At 35.9% G+C, this 21,080-nt stretch overlaps 1 protein-coding gene across 10 annotated transcripts in view; it reads left to right on the forward strand.

The window, feature by feature from the left end:
* INPP4B (inositol polyphosphate-4-phosphatase type II B) overlaps positions 1-12,191 on the forward strand; it is a 687,065-nt gene extending 674,874 nt beyond the window's left edge. For 5 of the 10 annotated variants that reach the window (XM_076010603.1, XM_076010604.1, XM_076010602.1 and 2 more), the window contains one exon: positions 10,585-11,982. In XM_076010603.1, coding sequence (XP_075866718.1) covers positions 10,585-10,759 — 175 coding nt within the window. In that variant the 3' untranslated portion in view covers positions 10,760-11,982. Of the gene's footprint in view, positions 1-10,584; positions 11,983-12,003 lie in introns of those variants that run through there. The other 5 variants (XM_076010607.1, XM_076010609.1, XM_076010608.1 and 2 more) reach the window with 3 other exon arrangements.
* Positions 12,192-21,080: the final 8,889 nt, after the last annotated feature.

Here is a 21,080-nt window from a genome sequence, read left to right on the forward strand (position 1 = left end):
TGCTATCCTAAATCCTAGGGCACTTCAAGATTAGAGGGAAAGGGAAGAAAAAGCCAGAACTGAGCAGCTGCACATCTGGTCAAGGTGTTTCACTGTCTGCATAAGAACTGACAGTTAAGGAAGGGAAACTAAGGATTCTTAAAATTTATTCAATTATTTTTACTATTGAGGGTGTATTGAGTGCCTTTACACAATTCTCACAATAATCCAATGGGAGAAATGTTAAGATTTTCATTTTAAGGGAAAGAAGTTGAGACTTAATGAAGTTAGATAATAGGGAGTTGAGCTGATTTGCTTTCATGTTACTCATGTCTAAATTTTTATTTGGTGTTAGTGATTCCTGCTACATTTTCCAGGCTACTTTTGGAACAGCGTAGGCTATAATGGGATATATATGGACTTTTACTTTTATTTGGCAGCTTAAGAGCATCCCTGAAGTCAGGTTGCCTGCCCTGCTAGGTTTCCTGCTCCAGTAAGGAAGCTAGGTGTGGTGATGGATTTACCTCTTTGTTCTCTAGTGTTATCAAGAATGGAATCAGAATCCTTATGTTGTACCTTTACATGTACCTTTACTATCAACTGGGGAGTAAAAGATGTCCCAAACTCTAGGAGAGTGACCAACTAAAGGAATGAAACGTGGTTATTTACCTTTTTAAATACTTTAACAACAAACACACTTACAGAATGTTTTAGGGACTAGTCTCCTTTGTTTTGTGCAACTGACTTTGAAGCAATTAAAACTAAGTCATCTTGTTGGAGTTTCTATAAAAAGAAAAGCACAATTACATTATATGCGAACTAGAAAATTAGTAATAGGGGTATATCTACATCTATGTACCAATTTCTTTGTAGAAATCCCCTATTTGTCCATGAACTAAGATATATAAGATGTAATGTATTTTTATTTTCTTTTGTTTCTTTTTGAAGATTTTCTTTATAAGGTTCATTTCACATTTCAGCTTCCATGCAGCCAGGCTTGAGGAAAGTCAGTCTCTGTTGTTCTGTGCTCTCCTTCTGCCACAAGTCTTACCTTGCACTGAAGCTTTGAGATTTGTCTGCACCAGTTATCAGCCACTATGTGCCGATTTCCTATTCATCATGGTGCCATCAAGCCCCGTGGTTTCCCTGTATCCCAGCCAAACTCAAGACGAGTATCTTTGGCAACGCTAACCAGTGACTGAGGGCAGCCCCCACACCCCCTGCATCCTGCAGACCCCCTCTGGTGGTCCTTCACCAAGCACACAGAACAATGAGCAACCTTCAACCTCCTGGCACCAAACTTCATCCCTTTGTCTTCTCTCCAGTCACTGCTTTCCATTTCGTTTCTCTTTCCTCCTTCCTCCCTGCTCTCCTTCCCCTCCTCCTCTTCTTTCTTCTCTCTCGCCTTCTTTCTCTCTCAACCTTCAAAGATCCTTTTACTCTCATTACCCTTCCCAATGGATACTTCCAATTGTCTCTGTCGTGAAAGAAGGGCAAATTTATTTAGTTCAGGCAGTTCGTGCTTTCAACGCTGCTAAAATCCCTGCAGCACCTGCTTTCAACTATAGCCTGAAAAATAAGAGGAAGAAGAGAAAACAGAGAGCAAAACACAAATTGATATATCAAAAATCATTTTACTACATGCCTTAATATGTTTAAATATTGCTATCATGTCACATATTAGCCTTCTTTTATCCAAACAAAACTAACCTTAAACATTTCCTCATAATGTTTTTTCCTCAGTCCTTTAATCATTTCATGATATTTCTTTCTGAACCTGATCCATGTATTCTCCTTTCTAAAATTCAAAGATCAAACCTGGAATCAGTTTTCTGATAATGATCTGATGGAGGGAATTATACTTTCAACTCATTATCTCTCTCTTTTGTCATTCCTTTTTGTTTGTTTGTTTGTTTGTTTAATGAAACACTTTTTAATTTTATGCCAGACCACTTTCCTAACTATTCTTGAGTTATAATTCTGGTCATATGTACTTTCTTTCTCTTCATAGTAATATTTAGATGTCATCTGAAAATGTCACTACTTGGAGCCTTGCTTCTTCTGATGAGAAGATATTCTTATTTTCTAGGAACTTTATAAGACTAAAATACAGAAGTGGAACAAAGAGTGCAAAAAAATGATACCAGAAATTAAATTAATACAGTTAAATGTATGTTTTGTTTTGTTTTAATTCTCAATATTGATTGTAAAAATAGGTGCAAATGAGCAGTGACAACTTTAGAGACCAGATAAAATGTCAACATGCTTTGCATTTTGTGAATTTGCCCCCAACCCCCAACTATTTCTTATTGAACAGGCAACTATTCTATTAGTAGAAAAAATATGCATCTCTAGAGTACTGCAGTTGTTTTCATAGAATCAAAGAATCACAGGAAAGTAGAGATGAAAGTAATTTTAGAGGTCACCAAATCAAATCTTACAGCTGGCAAGTAACCACATCTGCCTGCTTCTGATAGGTGACAGGAAGACAGGAAACCTGTGCTTAAGGGATGTCAGTCATAAAGTGAAAGGAATATGATTTTTTCATTATACAGTCAGGAATAAAAGCCCTGATCTGCTACTTGATTAAGTTTTGAAACGCTTTTGAGCCCATGGAGACAGTGATACCGACTAGTTTGACTGTTTATAATAAATGAATAAAATGACATCAAAAAAGCAGATGTCACATGACAGGAACATGATATATAGGCAATTTCTCTCTACTTCACATACTTCCACTACAGGCCCTACACTACATGGAATTTGACTACTTGAAATACATAACCACCTAATCACAAATTGTACTCTTCTCCAAGCCAATGACTTCTACTCACTTGTAAAGTATTCAGTCTTTTCTGATATGCCAGGTTCTCAAACCCCACTAATATTGTCCTGGTTACAAGGCTCTGGTATCTTCTGGTTTACAGCCACCCTCCACTTAGAAGGCCATGTCCAAAAATGCATGCAGAGCACTATGGGTGGGACTCACACCTCCTCTGAGTAGGCATTTTGCCTAATGATGTCCATGACTGCTATTTATTTTGTAGTAAACTTGTCCATAGTCATTAGAAACAGTCTATGATCTAGATGTCAAAAGCAGTGACATTGTCTTATGTCTGCTGAGTAACCTCTTCATATAGGAGTTTTTCCTGTGGTTGACACGATGTATTCTGAATTAGATTCTAAAATCCACTTAGGAAGAAGAGGACATTTTAACTATGGCCAGTGGGAGTTATCTTTCTCTTGATATCCTTTTATTAAAATTTCTCCTACATTTAAACACAAGGTGTCCCAAAAGTTACCATACATAAGAAAAATGGGAAATTGTAGCTACATGTACCTTTATTTACAAAATTTTACAAAATTTTTCCTTTGTATGGAGACTTTTGGGACACCCTGTAGTTATAGTTTTTGAAAAGTCCTGGAAATATATTTTCAATATTATAATTATAAATAGAACCTTTGGAACATTTGGGTAGATAATTTATCATCTAAGAGTATTTTGAGTTATTTAATTTCATGGACCTTGATCTAAACTGAAAAAAAATTCCTTCTCCATTTATCTTATCAGAGTATGATATAAGCAAACTGTGAACAGAAAAACTACATTTTCAGGATTCTTTACTTACTACTCATTGCAGTAGAAGCATAGGGAAGACTTTTAGATTTATTTCCCCAACTATAAAATGTGTACATTCAACTCAAAAATTTTTAAAGTCATTTTTGCATCTGAGAATCTATAGTCCTATGATTTTGTATTCTACTCCCAAAGCTGTTATTGATACCAGACTTGCATTATATTCAGTTTTTCACAAATCAGCTGGGTTTAAATCTCATACAATTCAGCAGTCCATGGTGCTCTATTAATATCAATTCATAAGCTTTGAGTCAAAGCTCTGTAAGATATTGGTTCTTAAACCTTGGCCCATAATTTTAAGATGGTGTGTCCATCCCTCCGAACTTGAAGCATGTAATTAAATGTGAAATGGTCTCATTTAGCATGGGAGGAAATCAGCTTGGTGGTCAGAAGGAGAGATTTTCCAATTCAGTTTTAATTGGTAATTTTCCTTTGGGGTACTTGAAGAGGTATGGTGGTTAAAGGAATAAAATATCAAATAAGAAAACTATTTATGAATAATTGTCCAGCAAAAGAAGATAGGAAGATTCTAACTTTTATTTTTAGAGGTCTGAATGATTTGAGAGGCTGTCTGCAATGGGTGACTGTGATGTAAAGATACAGTACAGTAAATGACAGAAAAGAAGGGAAATAAGCAAATATCATCAAGTCACGCACATTGGGTTTTATTTAAGGAAATGTCTCCTCATGTTGGCAGTGATATGTTTAAAAGTGAGACATTTCTTTTTACTTGTTTCTATTTTAAGTGACTGCTTTGACAGGTCTTTGAAGAAAAGATCGTTTCTATCCTGCAGATTCAGTTACTGCCCTTAAATGTCCGATCTTGTCACCATTTCAGTGGAGGCAACATTGTGATTGGCTTTTCTGGTGATCTGCCAGTCAGTGATGGCTAAAACTGATGACATTGGAATATCAGGGTGCCTTGAAAGCCCAGTGGCTTTCAAATTAGTTATTTGTCATAATCTCCCAGTGAGAAAATTACTAATGTTATTACTTAACATATCTTTTTCATTGTATACTTGCATAACACTTAACAACTTGTAGGTGACCATGAAGAAATGACCATGGGTGTTATTTTTAGAGGGAAGAGAGGAAGCAGTCCAAGATTATCTGTGTCTACTCTGTGGCACCATCATGGGCCTCAAGCTTCAGCCTCCTAGGCCATGTTGCTTTGAATTCCAGCTGAATAATAGGGTGATTATATGGGAGGCATTTTTAATGTATTATTCTAATCTCCAGAAATGAAAGTCAGTAAATAACAAATTAAATAAATTATAAAACTGCCCCTCCAAAACAAAAACAAAAACCTTTTAATTTAATGATTTTCACTTGAAAGGCATATTCACATAGACTAGAAAATTTTAAATGTGCTCTGGCAGTTATAGCAAAAATGCCTTCAGATATAAATTAGTTCCCTGTATTTGGAGTGAGGACAATTATTATAAAATACCTTCAATTTACTTTTTAGCTTAAATACTCTACCCCTCACCCAGGGCCTATCTATAAAGTGGCCCCACTGGGAAAGAGAATATTTCTGTACTACTATATGGATAGATTGTAGCCAATATTTTAACCTAAATGTGTAATCAGCATGTAATATTTATACTATGATTGATTAATTGATAGATAGATAGATAGATAGATAGATGACTACATACATCTTTCCTAACATTGGAAAATTGGATAAGAAACAAGGTTTTTCTAAAGTTAAGATATGCTACAGATAATCTTCACTTTAAAATTGTATAGATGAGGAGGGAGAGTTAGTGAGGATAGTATTAATGATAATAATAATTACAATAGCTAACATTTATCCAAGCCTTATATCATACCTGGTACTGTGCTAAGGATTTTTTGTATATTATTTCATCTTTTCAGCAACCCTGCTGGCCCTGTGTATATGAAGAAATTGTAATGGAAAGAGGTTGAATATTTGCTAAAGTTTATGCAGCAGCTAGTAGGTGCCAGAGATGTAGTTAGAAAAAAGGCAAGCATTATTTCAAAGCTTCTCTGTTGATTTTATACATCTGAAAATACAAGAAGATCTTAAAGTCATCCACCCAGCCTCCCTGGGCCCTTTATCCCCGCCCCTCCCTTCTCCTCCCATTCCACCCCTGCGCATGTGTGCTTTGGCCAGCCCCCTCACAGCTGGCTGTAGGTGGGACTAACTTCTTTGAAAAGTGTTTTTGCTCACTCCCAGAATTATTCAAGCATGAGGTAGATCAGTTATTTTCAACTATTCTTTTCAACCAGACTACAGCACGGTTGGCTTGGCATTTTAAATTAATTCAGATTACTATGTGGCGTGTTTGAAATAATTATGACTATTGTTTGCTTGAACATGGCTTGGGTAGTGTACCCATAAATTTCTCTGTAGAGGCATGAACGAATGATATGAGTACAATCAAACTGCTCACAGCGGCCCTGCTCTTCCACCCACCCTTAGGCACACCCATTTTTGAGAAACCAGTGGGGCGAAACCTTTGTTCGAGTATATATCCCTACAGTTAAAAAGGTTCTAGAGACATAGATTTACAAAGGTAGCAATGTAGGTTCACAAAGAGTGTTGGCTCAGAAAGTCCCAGAGGAGGGTCTCTGAGCCTAAGCCAGTGTGAGTGGGCTTCACTTGATTTGGACATACAGGCCCCACTGGGCATTGCACACAAGGCGAGCAGAGATGAGTTTGCTCTATGGACAGACCTCCCATGTGAAATTTGACTTTTCCCCTCTTTGCTGACTTGTCCAGTTTAACAGTGGTCACCCCTGGATCACAGGAAGCACATTTTTGCTACAGAGGCTCTTTAGAGAACTGCATGGCCCTCAAATGAGCAATAATCCAGATTTCTTATATATATTTTTTTCTTTCCATGAGAATAAGAGTGCTTTTCTGCCAAAAGACATATTTTAAGATTTTTGTTGTTGTTGTTGTTCCCAAGGGTGAGAAGCTCTAGGGCCTAGTGATACATATATATATATATATATATATTTAGTATGCATCAAGGAGGGGAATCTAGAGCCTTTGGGGTGGGGGGTGAAGGTAAATCCCAGTAATTAAAAAGATTCTAGTTATACTACCAAGATGTGTATATTTATTGATACACAAATGATATAACAATAACTGTTACTGAATGCTTGGCATGAACATTCTCTGTTCTAAGAACTTTATAAGTATTGACTTATGTGCTACTTCATAGCAATTCCATGATGTAGGAATTATTGTTATTATCACCATTTTACAGATAAGGAAGTTGAGACATGACATGATGAATAACTTGCACAAGGCCACTAAACTAGCAAGTGACCAAACTGAGCTTGAAATAGGGGGTCTGACTCCAAAGTCTGGGCTCTGACCTAGTGTGTCACAGCTGCTTCTACATGTGCTACGCTACTAATAGATTATATGATTTGGGGAATATATGAAAAATAGAAATTTAAAATAAGGAGACACATATTGGTAATACTGATGTTCTCATACTTTTGTCTTCTGCCCCAAGTAGTCATCTAGAACCATCTCTGAGATGCATGTACCACCTCCTTTGGAGACCTCCTTGGGGAGCTCTTATAGGGAGAATTCAAAACATTACCCTCAATGGCCTTAGCAGCCTTTTCTTTGTTTGGATTCTGTGATGACATTGGGGTCCATAAATGTGGCGTCTCCCCTCCAATTTGGTCTGTCCATCCATTGGTTCAGGCCACTTCCCTCCTTATCTCTCTGCTGCCACTGGTAGGTCTGGGCTTTCCCACTGAGACCCAGCCAGGCTGAACAAAGCCTCCTAGCATTCCTTCTTGTCCCTTTGGCCTCTAGACTAAATTTACCAGTCCTTAGTATTAGGTCATTAAATATGAAATGTCCAATTTAGAATCAAAAGTGTGGTTTATTATATCTCAAACAAGAATTAATCAAAGTATGCACTGAACTATCAACACAGTTTTTGCTATCTCATGGGGATCTGCCATGCCAGCAGCGAAGAAGCCTGGAGAGCGAGTGGCGATGAAATTGCAAAAGGCCTTTTCCACAGCTTGTTGAGAATTGAGTAGTTTTCCTTGCAAGAAGTGCTCCAAAGCCTGGAAGAAGTGATAGTCAGTTGGTGCAAGGTCTGGTGAATATGGTGGATGACAAAGAGTTTTCAAGTCCAGCTGCTGTGATTTCAGCAGCATTGTCTCTGCAATATGTGGTTGAGTGTTGTCTTATAAGAGGATTAGCCTGTCTCTGTTGATCAATGTCAGCTGCTTAATCACAAGCTTATCACTTCTTTATCACTTCTTCTACTTGTTTGCAGTAGACATTCACTGTAATCAACTGACCAGGTTTTATGAAGCTATAGTGGATAATACCAGCACTGGACCACCAAACAGACACCATTAGCTTTTTATGATGAATATTCAGTTTGGGAACGTGTTTCAGCACTTCATCTTTATTCAACCATTGTGCCAAACACTGGCAATTATCAAAAAGAATCCATTTTTCATCACATGTAACAATACGAGTTAGAAATGGTTCTCCTTTTTATCGTGACAGCAAAGAAAGGCAAGCTTCGAGACTATTTCTCTGTTGATACTGGTTTAATTCATGCAAAACCCATCTGTCCAGTTTCTTCACTTTGCTGATTTGTTTCAAGTGGTCCAATATTGTTGGAATAGTAATGTCAAACCTTGCTGCTAATTCACATGTAGGTTGAGATGGATTTGCTTCCACTACAGCTTTCAGCTCATCATCATCCACCTTGGTCTCAGGTTGCCCACATGGCTCATTTTCAAGATTAAAATCACTGGAATGGAACTTCTCAAACTATCCATGTACTATGCATTCATTAGCCACATCCTTCCCAAACACCTCATTGATATTTCGAGCTGCCTGTGCAGCATTGTTTCCAAAATGGAACTCATATTCGAAAATAAAATGAATTTTTGACTTGTCCATGGTCTCAAAAAAATTTCTCTAAAAAAAATTTGAAAAATAATCACAAGCCACAATGTGCGTTTGAAAGACTGGGGATGTACCTTCACAATAAAAATAAAACGGCAAGTGTCAAAGTGAAACATCAGAGATTTCAACTGTCAAACTTATTAGGGAAATTGGACATTTCATACTTAATAACCTAGTACATCAGGAAGCTGCTATAGATAATGTACTAGTGCAATGAAAAAATTAATTCAAGCATCCACATGTCTGCCCCCCTTTCCATCTTCAGTCTGTGATCAAGTGTCATCTTCTTGAGAGAGCTACTCTAGCCACTCTATATTTAAAATTCACACACACACACACTCCTTTCCTGCTTTACTTTTCTCCACTGTGCTTTTGCCAGATGTTATTTTTCTATCCCCCTCCTCCAATTGAAAAGTAAACTTCATAAAGTCCACTGTATTCCCAGTGCCTACAGCAGCAACTGCCTCATAGCAAACACTAAAAAATTTTGGTTGAACAAATGAATAAACTACTTCTCTGGGATTAGCAACATAGGGATTTCAAGCAAATAGAAGAAATAAGGCAAGGGAGCTTTTTATAATCTCATTCAAAAGTATCAATGCCTTAAATACTGCACCTTTTCCACCCAGTGTGCAAGAGGAAGTTGAACAAGTAACCAAGTTATATGTACAATTGACAATAGTAATTATGCAGTCCAAAATAAACCCCCTTTTGCTCAATAAACCACTTGTTTTGCACACAAACGTCGGCACTGATTGCATAGTCCTTAGGTCTTACCGAACAACAAGGAAGCATAGCATAGCTAAGCACCAGAGCATAGCACAATGTGGTTGATTTGGTGTTTTAAACTAATTCAAATTGCTGTTTGAAATAAGTATGACTGCTATTTCTCCAAATGTGGCCAGTGCTGTGGTCAATGACTGTCAAAATTTTTTGTATAGGAAGTGTTCAGAGACGCCAAAAACTTGGAAAGGGAGGGACCGTAGCTAAGGAGTTTCTTTAGAAGTTTACTTTGCATGGGACTTTTTATAAGACTGAGCAACAATCAGTTTTATGCCTCAAAATGTATTAATAGAAGAGATAATAGAGATTATACCACTTTTTAACCACTGAATGTGACTGAAATTCTAAATACTCTGAATACCAATGAAATAGGGCATATAAAAGAATTTTCAGTTTATATCAGTAAATTTTTATATATATTAAATATATATCAGTATATCTTTTCAGATTTGCCACGATTCAAACTGCTTTTAAGCAGAATTATAAAAGACCATGTTTTACTTACACACAAAAAAATACACAACCTGAAAACTTACATCTTTTATTTTCTGAATAAAATTATCTTTAAATGTGTATCTTTCAGATCAGGTGTCATTAGGACATAGATTGTCCCTAAGTAAGATGAGCAGGAGACAATGTAATTTATGGGCTGGACTAACAGAAGGGCGCTGAGTCGGGTTTTGTTAAACTAATATTATGGCTGGCAAGGATGACATGTCAGATGTTCGTTTTAAAGACCAAGCCATTTCAGTAAATCACTTTTATACTTTAAGTACATTATGCAAGTACAATACCAGGAGAAGGTGTGTTTAAATGTGCCAGACACATTCATTTGCTTCACTACATCCTATGTTTCTCATTTCCTTTTTCGAACATGTAGTTCTCAGATTATTTTCGTGAGCTGATCCATATTTTAGTTTTATGCATTGAGTCTTGTTTATTGGTGCTGTCATGTTTATTTTATTCTTCTTGTATATACATATTCAACCCTCATGAATATCATCATAGTCTTTCTCTCTTCCTTCTTGCACAAACAGTAAAAGGAATCTCCTTTTTTAAAAATACCTTTGTCAATATAGTACGATGAGAAAACAATATATGAGATGCATTTGTGGCTGTTTAGCATAAACACTTGGTCTGAAACAGCTATATTGTATTAGATAATGCATTGTGTTTCAGAATATTTAAGGTTGCATTTCTTTACTGTGTGAACGCTATACTATTTTCTTTTCTCCCCTAACTCCCCCCTGTTTAACAGCAGACAAACCCAGGAAGCACTGAATGAATCCGATGATCCTGAAACAGGCTGTCTAACTGATAACAAGCCAACTTCTCGACACTTCTATCCTGTCGCCTTGCTGCTTGTCAGCTCGCACCTGCTAGTTGTGTGGCTTATTTTAAGTCTTGCATTACTATTAGCCAAATACCAATAAGTCTTATGTTGTATTCCTTTCTTTTCTACAAATGACAATGGACTTTAAATCATGGGGACAATGCTGTAATATTTCTACATTTTCAGATTCACAGAATTTAACAAAAATGTTTGAATTGTAAGTGTTTTTGTTTTTCCTAAAATCTAAAAAAACAAAAAGTACTATGCATTCTGTGAATTATTTTGCTTTTTTGTTCATGGAAAAGTGTTTCCCACTGTTATCCAGCTCAAGAAGAATTTTTAAATTACTGTCTTTAGAATAAGACAAAGAACAGAATCCTGAAAGCTTGAAGTTCTGAACCTCCTGTTCCTCTTCCCATTCAATTTATTAAAGAAATTAAGACTGAATTTGCATAACACACTGAAACCCTGAGACAAGTTCTAGAGATGAGGGAGGTTGCAGACTTGATTTCCACTGTGCTAATATCATAGTTGTCATCAGCAGATAGGAATTTTTGTTGTTTTTTTTTTAACCTGTTATTTTATTTCTTTGCCGCAATTAACCCTTTTCTGTCAAGTAACTTTATGGAGAGAATGGCTATTTATGTTTTGTAATTAAATTTACCTGTTTTGTAACTATTGTTTGGGTTGATTTGGCTTTCAGAGTACTTTTCTATTCTTTTTAACAAGGTCTTGTTTGTGTCTTGATGCACCATTTCCAGCACTTGTGACTTTTGTACCGTCTGTGGACAAGCACTCTTCCTTTATAAAGCTGAGACTTGGACCAGGCTGTTCGGGAAGCCATTTTCTCTCTTTGTTGCACAGCTAAAATAATGAAGTAAAAATAGAGATAAAACTTTTCTTTAAAAATCTGTAGGGCCAGACTTAATAAATTAAATGCCTTATTCCTAGAACCTGCATCCTTAGGGCTACATATAGATTTTAATGTGTTTTAAAGAGACTGAAAAATTAATTTGTGGAAGAGTTATAAAAAAGGCAGATATATTTATGAAATGAAAGTGAAGCTGTATTGTGGAGCAAATTATATTTAAAGAGTTTATTAAACCTTAAATGTCTGTTAAGAGTAAAGAGACTTTAATCATCTCTTTCCGAGGGCAATAATGGTATTGGGCCTGGCCTAGGATTTAATTTTGTAAGATGTATCATCACTTGTGGAAAAAAAAAATGTAGAGTTGAATCTTTGTTATTTTTACTTGGACTGTTGCTGCAACTCTGCATTGAACAAATAAAGCATATTTATTTATTCTGTGTTTCATGAAGTTGTACTTTTTCCCCTTTCACCAGAGAAGGATGCCGCATAGAAAATGTACTGAAGAATATCAAATGCAGAAAGTACGCTTTCAACATGCTACAGCTGATGGCTTTCCCCAAGTACTACAGACCTCCAGAGGGGACTTATGGAAAAGCTGACACCTAAGTTTACCAACCTGTAAATAAACAGGAACACAAATACATATCAGTTGGATAATCTCCATCTTGGTCTTTTTAATTTTTTTTATTGTCATGAATTTGTGGGGAGATATGATTACAGATGTTTGCCCATATCTAGGGCCTACTTGAATTAGTTATCAGTGTATTAAGAGAAATCCATTTTTTAAAATCTTACATAATACAGTATTGCTGTTTCTAGTCATAAGCTTCTTCTATGTTTGACCCTAACTGATTGAGTTCGGTTCAGAAAGTCTAAATTTCATTCATGGAGTATTTCAATGAAAGATGGTCTGAGAAAACATAGATTGGTTCAGTAGGAGCAGAGGTGATTCAGAGAGGGCCACTTTCCATCCAAAATGAGGAGAGGGGGAGAAGGGAGAGAGACTTTCTATGATACTACTTCATAGCCTGTGAGAACACAGATGACCTGAGAACCCATTTATGGGATTTAAAAAATATTTTTCTAGTGAGTCAATATCGGGTAGCATTAAATCATGATCTTGACTGCTGAAACAGTTTGCAAGTGTGTGGGTAAAGACCTTTCTTATCTAGTGGAGATGTGACTTCTTCTAATAAGCAGGTATATGAACAATTAGCAAAGCAGTCAACAGACCTTTCAAAACTATGGCATCTTTTCAAAACTGACTTGGGGTTTGTAACCTAGCTACAGAGTGCCAATATAGAAAGTTTAATAGGATAATAGGCAAAACACTGCAGAGAACTAAAATTGCAAGGAAATTAAAGATGAGCAGCTTGTTGATATGCAAAATCAAAATCTGCATCGGCCAGAACTCCATGTTATGAAGGTCATGAATATCAGTCAGTGAAACATCTTTGGGATGTTTTCTAGCAGTCACTTTGGTGTAATTATGCAGTATGGCATAGGTTAGTATATGTAAATAAACCTTTAAAACATATGCAACCATAGTAGTGATAAACTAAAACAATTATTTTCTGTTACTCTGAATTTCAAATTTGTCCTTAGTAAAAATAACAACATCCATAAGTGTTCCAAAATTTCCATGTAAAAGTTTCCTTAGAGATCATCTTGTATAATGTCCCACTATTCAAAAATGGGTAAGCTAAGGCCAATTACCCTCAATCATCCAACGAGATAATTGTAGGATTATGATTATAATTTCTTTTACCTTCTTACTCTCCTTACTTTCTTAGCCTGTGGCTTGTCCCTTCTTCAAATTGCTATGCTAAATATGCATGAAAATTAAGGGAGAATGCTAGTTAGTTAAAAATAAATAGGATTTATTACTAGAATTGAAGCTTATAGTACAAAAGTCTGCACAAATGAAACCCATTTTCTCCAAATTTTAAGAATTTACTCTTTTTCTTTTTCAGCAGAGGAACATGCCATTCGAAACATAAATCTCCCTTGAAAATGCCAGAGGCTTACTACATACACCTCTTAGCTATGACCACATTTAATAGATGATCATTATGAGCCTTTCCAAAGCTGATGCGATAGCTCCTTGCCTAAGATTCCCGTTGAAAGGATTCCAAACAGATTTCTAGCCCCATGTTGAGTTTTTAAAATTACTACAAATTTTAGATGCCCTTTGGGGATTTTCACACTAGAATTATCAATTGATTGCTTTAGCTAATAACCTGTAGCATTAGAATTGAGGCATTAACCAAAATATTTACAGCCTTTGTAATGAAAAGTATGCTGAGTGCTATGAATCTATACGTGAACAAAATTATCTTGATATTCCCTGTTTTACCTCATTCTTCATTTCAGTGATTAAATATCTGAATGGTCCAATTTCATTTGAAAATGGTAGGATTTGTGGTTATTGTCGTTATTCCATAGGGTTTGAGATAGACTAGGATGACAGTGGTCTTGAATAGCTATGAAACCTCATTCAGCATATCAAATGGTAGTCTGACTCTTAAAATAATCTAGTCTTTAAATAATTTAGCATTCTGTAAATATTCTTATAAACAATAATTCTTGTTTATATTTTAAAAAATCAAACCTCTTGACTCAAATATGGAAAATTTTTTAACTAGTGAGCCAAGAGCAGGGTTTTCTAGGTTTTCTATTCTTAGAACACATTTCAAAGATTGTTCAAAATAAATGCTAATATAGAAGTCTCAAAGGGTAGAACTTACTGTTATACAGATGCATATGAGTTTTTATTTATTAGCATAGTCATCTGCATTTCTTTATAGGAAGCCTATATGTGTGCAAACTTCTAAAAGTAGATTTCATCAAGAAATGTACATTTCATATTGACAACGATATTGCTTTTTTCCTGAGAGATAATCCAAATATCCTTGAACAACCACTTCACTATTTCTTAAGTTATTAGGGCTTTCTAAATCAAAGAGCAAATGTTAAACAAAAGAGTTTTTAAATCTCCCTTGCACAAACACAGCTGCAGTCATGCTATCCTATCTATATTTTCATTTAAAAGACACACCAGGAAACCTATTTTAGGAGATCACGTTGAACCAAAAAATGAACCAAGAAAATGACATTTTCAAATAACATTTTTTTTTGGCTCGAAAAGAAGTTTCCTTTCTGATGTCATCAAATGCAGATATCAATTCTGGATTAGCTATTTACTGAGCCCTTCAAAAAACATAACAACAAGGAAAGGTGAAACTCTGTTTATGGTTGAACCAGTGGCAAAAGATCCACAGTCTGAAAAATATTCCACAAAACAGCAAAACACTCTTGAACTTTGAAAGTTTAAAATATCTGATTGAAGCAGATTCACCATTAGATGTATTCATTCATTAATACTTCTTACATGGTTGGGTTTTTTCTTGTAAATATTGCCTTGAATTTTATCTACACTCTGCTAAAACACCTCTTTTGGTCAGTTCAATAACTCGATGAGTCAGAGAAGCCATTCGATCCAGATGATAAATTGTACTACAATGACAAACGGCCCAGTTAGGGCAGTACTCCATGTAACTAACCTTAAACCCTGACTTTAGAAGACTAACACCTCATCTGAAAAACTGTGAAGCCTTAAAAGCTAGCATTTGGATAGAAGAGAACTTCATTTTTTCCTTCAACTATGTATGTTATTTTACGTAAAATAAGAGTCAGAGTGAAAAAGGAAAACACTGTGATTTATATAGTTTCTTCCCAAGCAAATCAAACCTCACCTACGTAAAGGTTGATAGTGTGCCAGTTCTAGCATACCAGTGGTGTGTTAGTACTGGCTCGTACTGACACATGAAATTGATCATTAAATTATCAGAAATTTGTAAACGGGTTGTTAAACACAGCCATTATTAAATATTAAAATATAAAATACAATTGAATGTATTTTATTAAAAACAAAAGTAATAATCAAAACTTACCACTTCCTAATTATTTTACTACATTTTATTATTTACCTGTGCTCTTGAGGTTATTTAAGTCTATTGCATCTTTACAGTGAAAGTACTGTAGAATAGTTTTCTACGGTGCATCTCTTCCTGACTCTAGATTCAGTAACATCATCTTGGTAGCTTGAGACTGTCCATAGTAGTAGTATTTACACCATAGGAACTGGCAAATGCCACAAGCTAGAGTTTTTAATTCCTGGAAAGGCAGTTATTAAACATTTACCGGCACACAACTAAGTGCTGCCATCCCTTTTTCTCCAGAAAATAACAAATTATTGGAAGCAGTATAAAATTATTAAAATGATATTAAATACAATCACTCCTCTTCAGATGGCTATGATTTTGTTTTGCATTTTAGCCTCTTTAAAGACTCCTATGCACCGGGTGCAGTGGCTCATGCCTGTAATCCTAGCACTCTGGGAGGCCGAGGCAGGAGGGTCGTTTCAGCTCAGGAGTTTGATACCAGCCTGAGCAAGAGCAAGACCCTGTCTCTACTAAAAATAGAAAGAAATTAATTGGCCAACTAAAAATATGTAGAAAAAACTAGCCGGGCATGGTGGTGCATGCCTGTAGTCCCAGCTACTCGGGAGGCTGAGGCAGTAGGATCGCTTGAGCCCAGGAGTTTGAGGTTGCTGTGAGCTAGGCTGATGCTGCAGCACTCTAGCCCAGGCAACAGAGTGAGACTCTGTCTCAAAAAAAAAAAAAAAAAAAAAAAAAAAAAGACTCCAATGAGGCTAAAAATTGTATTTGGGCTTATATTTTATTCACACTTAAATGATTAAATCATAGAGATGAGTTTCAAAACTTACCTCTTGATAATGCTCTGCAAGGGAAATCTTAGAAATGCAGCTTTAGTGTAAAGATTATCTCAGGGCTAAATTCAGGGAACTGTTAACCTAAGCAGAGTATCATTGAAAATGTGCTTCAGTATCAATTTTTTAGTGTATAATTTTGTCATTTGCTAAAAGTAGGAAAAATAGTAACATACCAGTGTGCCCAGATTCTAATAAATATAGCTCAATTGAAACCTAAACTGTTAGATTAAACAAATTAAACTCTGGCACGATGTTAAATCACCACAGATGTTTTAGGTGTTTGATTTTCAAGTAGGGATGGTGTATCATTTGTTTCAATACACAGAGCATCTTTTGTAGTCTTTTAGGAAATAAATTAACTTTTATCACAGTTTTAAAAAACTGATCTTAGAAAAACTGTGATCAGCAGTTACAGCGAGCAGCAAACATATTGAACACAAAGCATCTCTAATAGCCAGAGGCTTTACAAATTATATGCTATTGAAAAGAATGATTTGCTGAGAGTTGTGTAGTTGATTGACAATTTTAGTGTGAATTCACATTCATTTAGCCCAGCTGCAATCTGCATAAGCTATGTTTTTCCCCCCATGTTTATGTTTTTAGCTTTATAAGGAAAATCCCAATATATTATATATTTTGTTTCTTTGGCAGCTTTAAGTTAGAACTATGCTTCCAAAGAGATGCTACCTATAGCAAAAACTGTCTTTAAGAATAAGAAAGTAAAATCAATGTTTTAGATAAAATATTGCAATACATTAAGTTTGGAGTTAAGTTATGCCAATTTGCATTTTTTTTCCTTTCTGAGTCATGATGCACATTAATCACTCTTTGGATTTTATTTCTAAGCAAGTGAAAGAAAATCTAAAACATTTGTGATTTAAAAGAAACAAATCGGCCGGGCGCTGTGGCTCACGCCTGTAATCCTAGCTCTTGGGAGGCCGAGGCGGGCGGATTGCTCAAGGTCAGGAGTTCAAAACCAGCCTGAGCAAGAGCGAGACCCCGTCTCTACTATAAATAGAAAGAAATTAATTGGCCAACTGATATATATATAAAAAATTAGCCGGCCATGGTGGTGCATGCCTGTAGTCCCAGCTACCCGGGAGGCTGAGGCAGAAGGATCACTCGAGCCCAGGAGTTTGAGGTTGCTGTGAGCTAAGCTGACGCCACGGCACTCACTCTAGCCTAGGCAAGAAAGCGAGACTCTGTCTCAAAAAAAAAAAAAAAAAAAGAAACAAATCATGTCTAGATGTTAGTAACAGGGAGATAGGAAAAACTAGTAAGGTAATATTAAGCACAAAAAAAAATGTACATGAAATCAGCTTTACTGAGTTGGAATTTTTATAGATTATATGTATATTTAGAATTTTATATTTAAGGAAAAGCTCACAATTAAGTATTGTAGTGAGAGAGTAAGTATCAAGGGGAAGAAGACCTTCTAGTACAAGTGATGTCGCCTGATAAACAACTATTGCCAATAAAATATACATTTGGTAAATGCAGTTCTTTAAGAAGATGTTGCCTTTTTACACTCATAGTATAAATATATTCAGAATATTCTTAAAAACAACTAAATTACTACCAGGTCATAAAAGGATGCAATACAACAGCATGTCTTTAATGATGACTTTGTGTGATTTTATTTACTAACAGGCAACATTGATTCAAATTTTGGCAAGATTTTTTTATTATCTATTTAATTATTGTGATGCTTTTATATCACTATAAAACTATTAAAAATAATTCATGTTCAATAACTTTCAGACTTTTAAAAGTTGGAGTGAATATATCTCTAACTGTATAGACACTCTCACTGCATACATTTAGTATTTTGTACACATATACTTCTTATATGGATATTTTATTATTTTATTTAATCTCACATCTAACTTTTAGATTTTTGTGGTACTTATGTGAAAGGTTGGCATTTTTTATGTTAAGTATGTGTGCTAGATGAACCAATAATGTGTATTTTAGGAAATTAGGAAAAAATAGATCAGATCATTTTATATTTGCATTTAAAGAAGTATCATTTTTGCTTTATTATTGTAAACCATATTCATTGTACACTGTGTGTATATTTTTGTTTGAATAAATGTGATTTTTATTTTTTATGTTTCTGTCTTTTTGTCCCTATTATACATTTTTTTCATTTTCATCAGTGTAGAAATGTTTAAACATTAATTAAAACATTAGACATGTAGACTAAACAATATTTTAAAGAGACTAGGCTAATTTTCTACTGAACCACAATTACAGTGAAATTTCACATAAGTCTCATTTTCACTAGAAGAATTCTACTTTTCAGGATTGCTATTCTGTGTAGGCAGGATCAACTATAATTTTTTAAAAGTTTCAAGAACCAGGTGTTAATGATTTAAGATTGAGCAAATCATTGATCTTTGTTGTCAAGATTATATGTAAAGTCATTTGAACACACCGGGATAACTTGCCCTTATAGACTATTTGGATCTGATCATTTATAATTCATTATAGCAGTTGATAATAGAAAGCAGATTCCAAAGAGTTATAATTAGATCTTGTTGCAAAGGAATTAGCCAAATGAGGCCCTGCTTGCAGGTAAAGAAAGAATGAAATTTTGCCACCTGGAGAATTTCAAGGACCTATCTGATCTTGCAGCAAGAAACATTCCTCTTCTGTAATATATTCGCCACTGGTAAATGTTTGCACTAAATGTGTCTTTTTGTATCTGAGCAGGAACCAAGCTGGAAGTAGCCCCATGGTGAAACAAAGCATGGTGAATTCTAGCAAAATGCTGCCTGCTATAAAGCCACGAGGGTAGCCTGAATGAAGCAGTAGCACTCTGTTATCTTAAACATCCATGCAAAGACTCCTCCAGTGTTATAAGAGAATAACACACTACTCAAAATTAGAGTACAACAAGGGACTGAGAAAATTTGCCCCAGGGCTGTATTTTGGATTTACCCGAGAGTCCAATACGAGAGTGGGAGAATGTAGTGGGAGCTTGTCAACCAAGAGCTCTTTCTAAGCCAAATTAGTCACAGGGCATGGTTCTGTAGTTCAATGCATGTAACAGCAAACACATTCTCTGTTGTCTCAATGGTTCTGATGAATAAAGGTGATTCAGGACTCTAAGTCTTTTGATAAACTTTAAGTAAAAAGGAGAGATGAAAGAGGAAAGCATGTTTGGGTAGAACACCAGGAATGTGGCACTCAAGTGTGAAAAGCTTTCTTCTACCTCTTAATCCACATGACTTTGTTTTACATCATAGCCCTTAGTTTCAGAACTAAATAACAACAGAGACAACAATGACCTGCCTTTTGTCTAGTAGGATGGCTTCTCCATTCTTAAACCATAAACCACCACTTCCTTTGGGATAATTCACCTCCTCTGACTTTGAGTGCATACTACTAGCACTCTCTAGTCTCAGCTACCTGCTTCTGCTTCCTTTACCTGATTCTTGCATTTAGGAATTGTCCAAAAGTCTAAACTCAAATATTCTTCCTTGTGCAGTTAACATGCTCTTTCTTAAAAATCACAACTACTATTTCAAAGACCAAAACTCCAGCAGAAGGCTAAGGAATGTGGGCTTTTGAGTAAGAATGCCTGGATATAGATTTTGGTTCCCTCACTTATTAGATGGGGGCCTATGTCAGGTTACTCAGTGTTTCTATGTCTTCACATTTTTATCTGTAAAACGAGGGTAGCAATGATATGACTATTTCTTGGTGAGAAATGAGAAAATGTCTGTATAGCTCTTTTTGCACAATGCCCATTGTGCCTCATATTCTCTGCCAGTACTCAGCATTCATTCCCAATGCATTCTATGTCCCTGCAGTCCCACCATCTGTAACACAGGCTGGAAGACTAAAAACTACATTTCCCCCGCACAGTTACCATGAGTCTTCATGATATTCTATAGGTTCTGCCAGTGGGATCCACTTATACCGTATTTGGATGGCAGAAAGGAATGGGAGGCAGTTTATCTTCTTTACACCAGTGTGGGCAGACAGGCTTATTGCAGTAGAGTGTAAGCAGCAATTGGACTCTTCTATCTATTGCCAACTTACCAGCTTGCCAGTTGGGGTGGCTGTGACTTCAGCAGTAGCGGAAGCCACAGAAACAGCATTTTCTTTACCTCTAGCTGCCAACACTACTTCCTAACAAGTGGATCAGAGGTGTTTGAAGCCAGAAGCCTGATAAGGGTCCACTTATGACCTAAGTTTCCTCTAGGTTTTCCACTGATCATACAAACATCTGATGCCCTATATTAAATGTACTAAATTAATTTCCGCTATAAATAACTGGACTGGATTTTATTTCTATAACTGAACTCTGTCTTAAAGTACATACTCAATAAATTTATTTTTTTGATATTTGTTACTGATTAGCCTGTTTATCTTTGATCTTTCAGCTGGGCTCCAGCATTGCCTTTCCAAGTATCTGCTGGCTATTTGTGAATGGATATATTTTAGGATATTCATAATTCCATTGCCCTCCTCCCAAGTCCTGCAGCCTTCTCAGGTTTCCTACCTCTGTTAATGGAATCCATGCCTTTGTTACACAGGGTCACAAGTTTTGAATCAGCTTTAATGCTTCCATCTCTGTTGGCATATGATACTCTATTTGTCACTAAGGTTTGTAAATTTTACCACTACTTCACCTCATAACTGTTACCTCCTCTTCCACTGCCAAAGGAATTTCCTTTCTATGAGTCTTTTATTACTCCTTTAGCTATAGCTCCCTCCAAACTGAATGAAACCTGGTAGTCAATG

This window comes from Microcebus murinus, chromosome 15 (genome assembly GCF_040939455.1).
Source record: "Microcebus murinus isolate Inina chromosome 15, M.murinus_Inina_mat1.0, whole genome shotgun sequence".
Taxonomy (NCBI): domain Eukaryota; kingdom Metazoa; phylum Chordata; class Mammalia; order Primates; family Cheirogaleidae; genus Microcebus; species Microcebus murinus.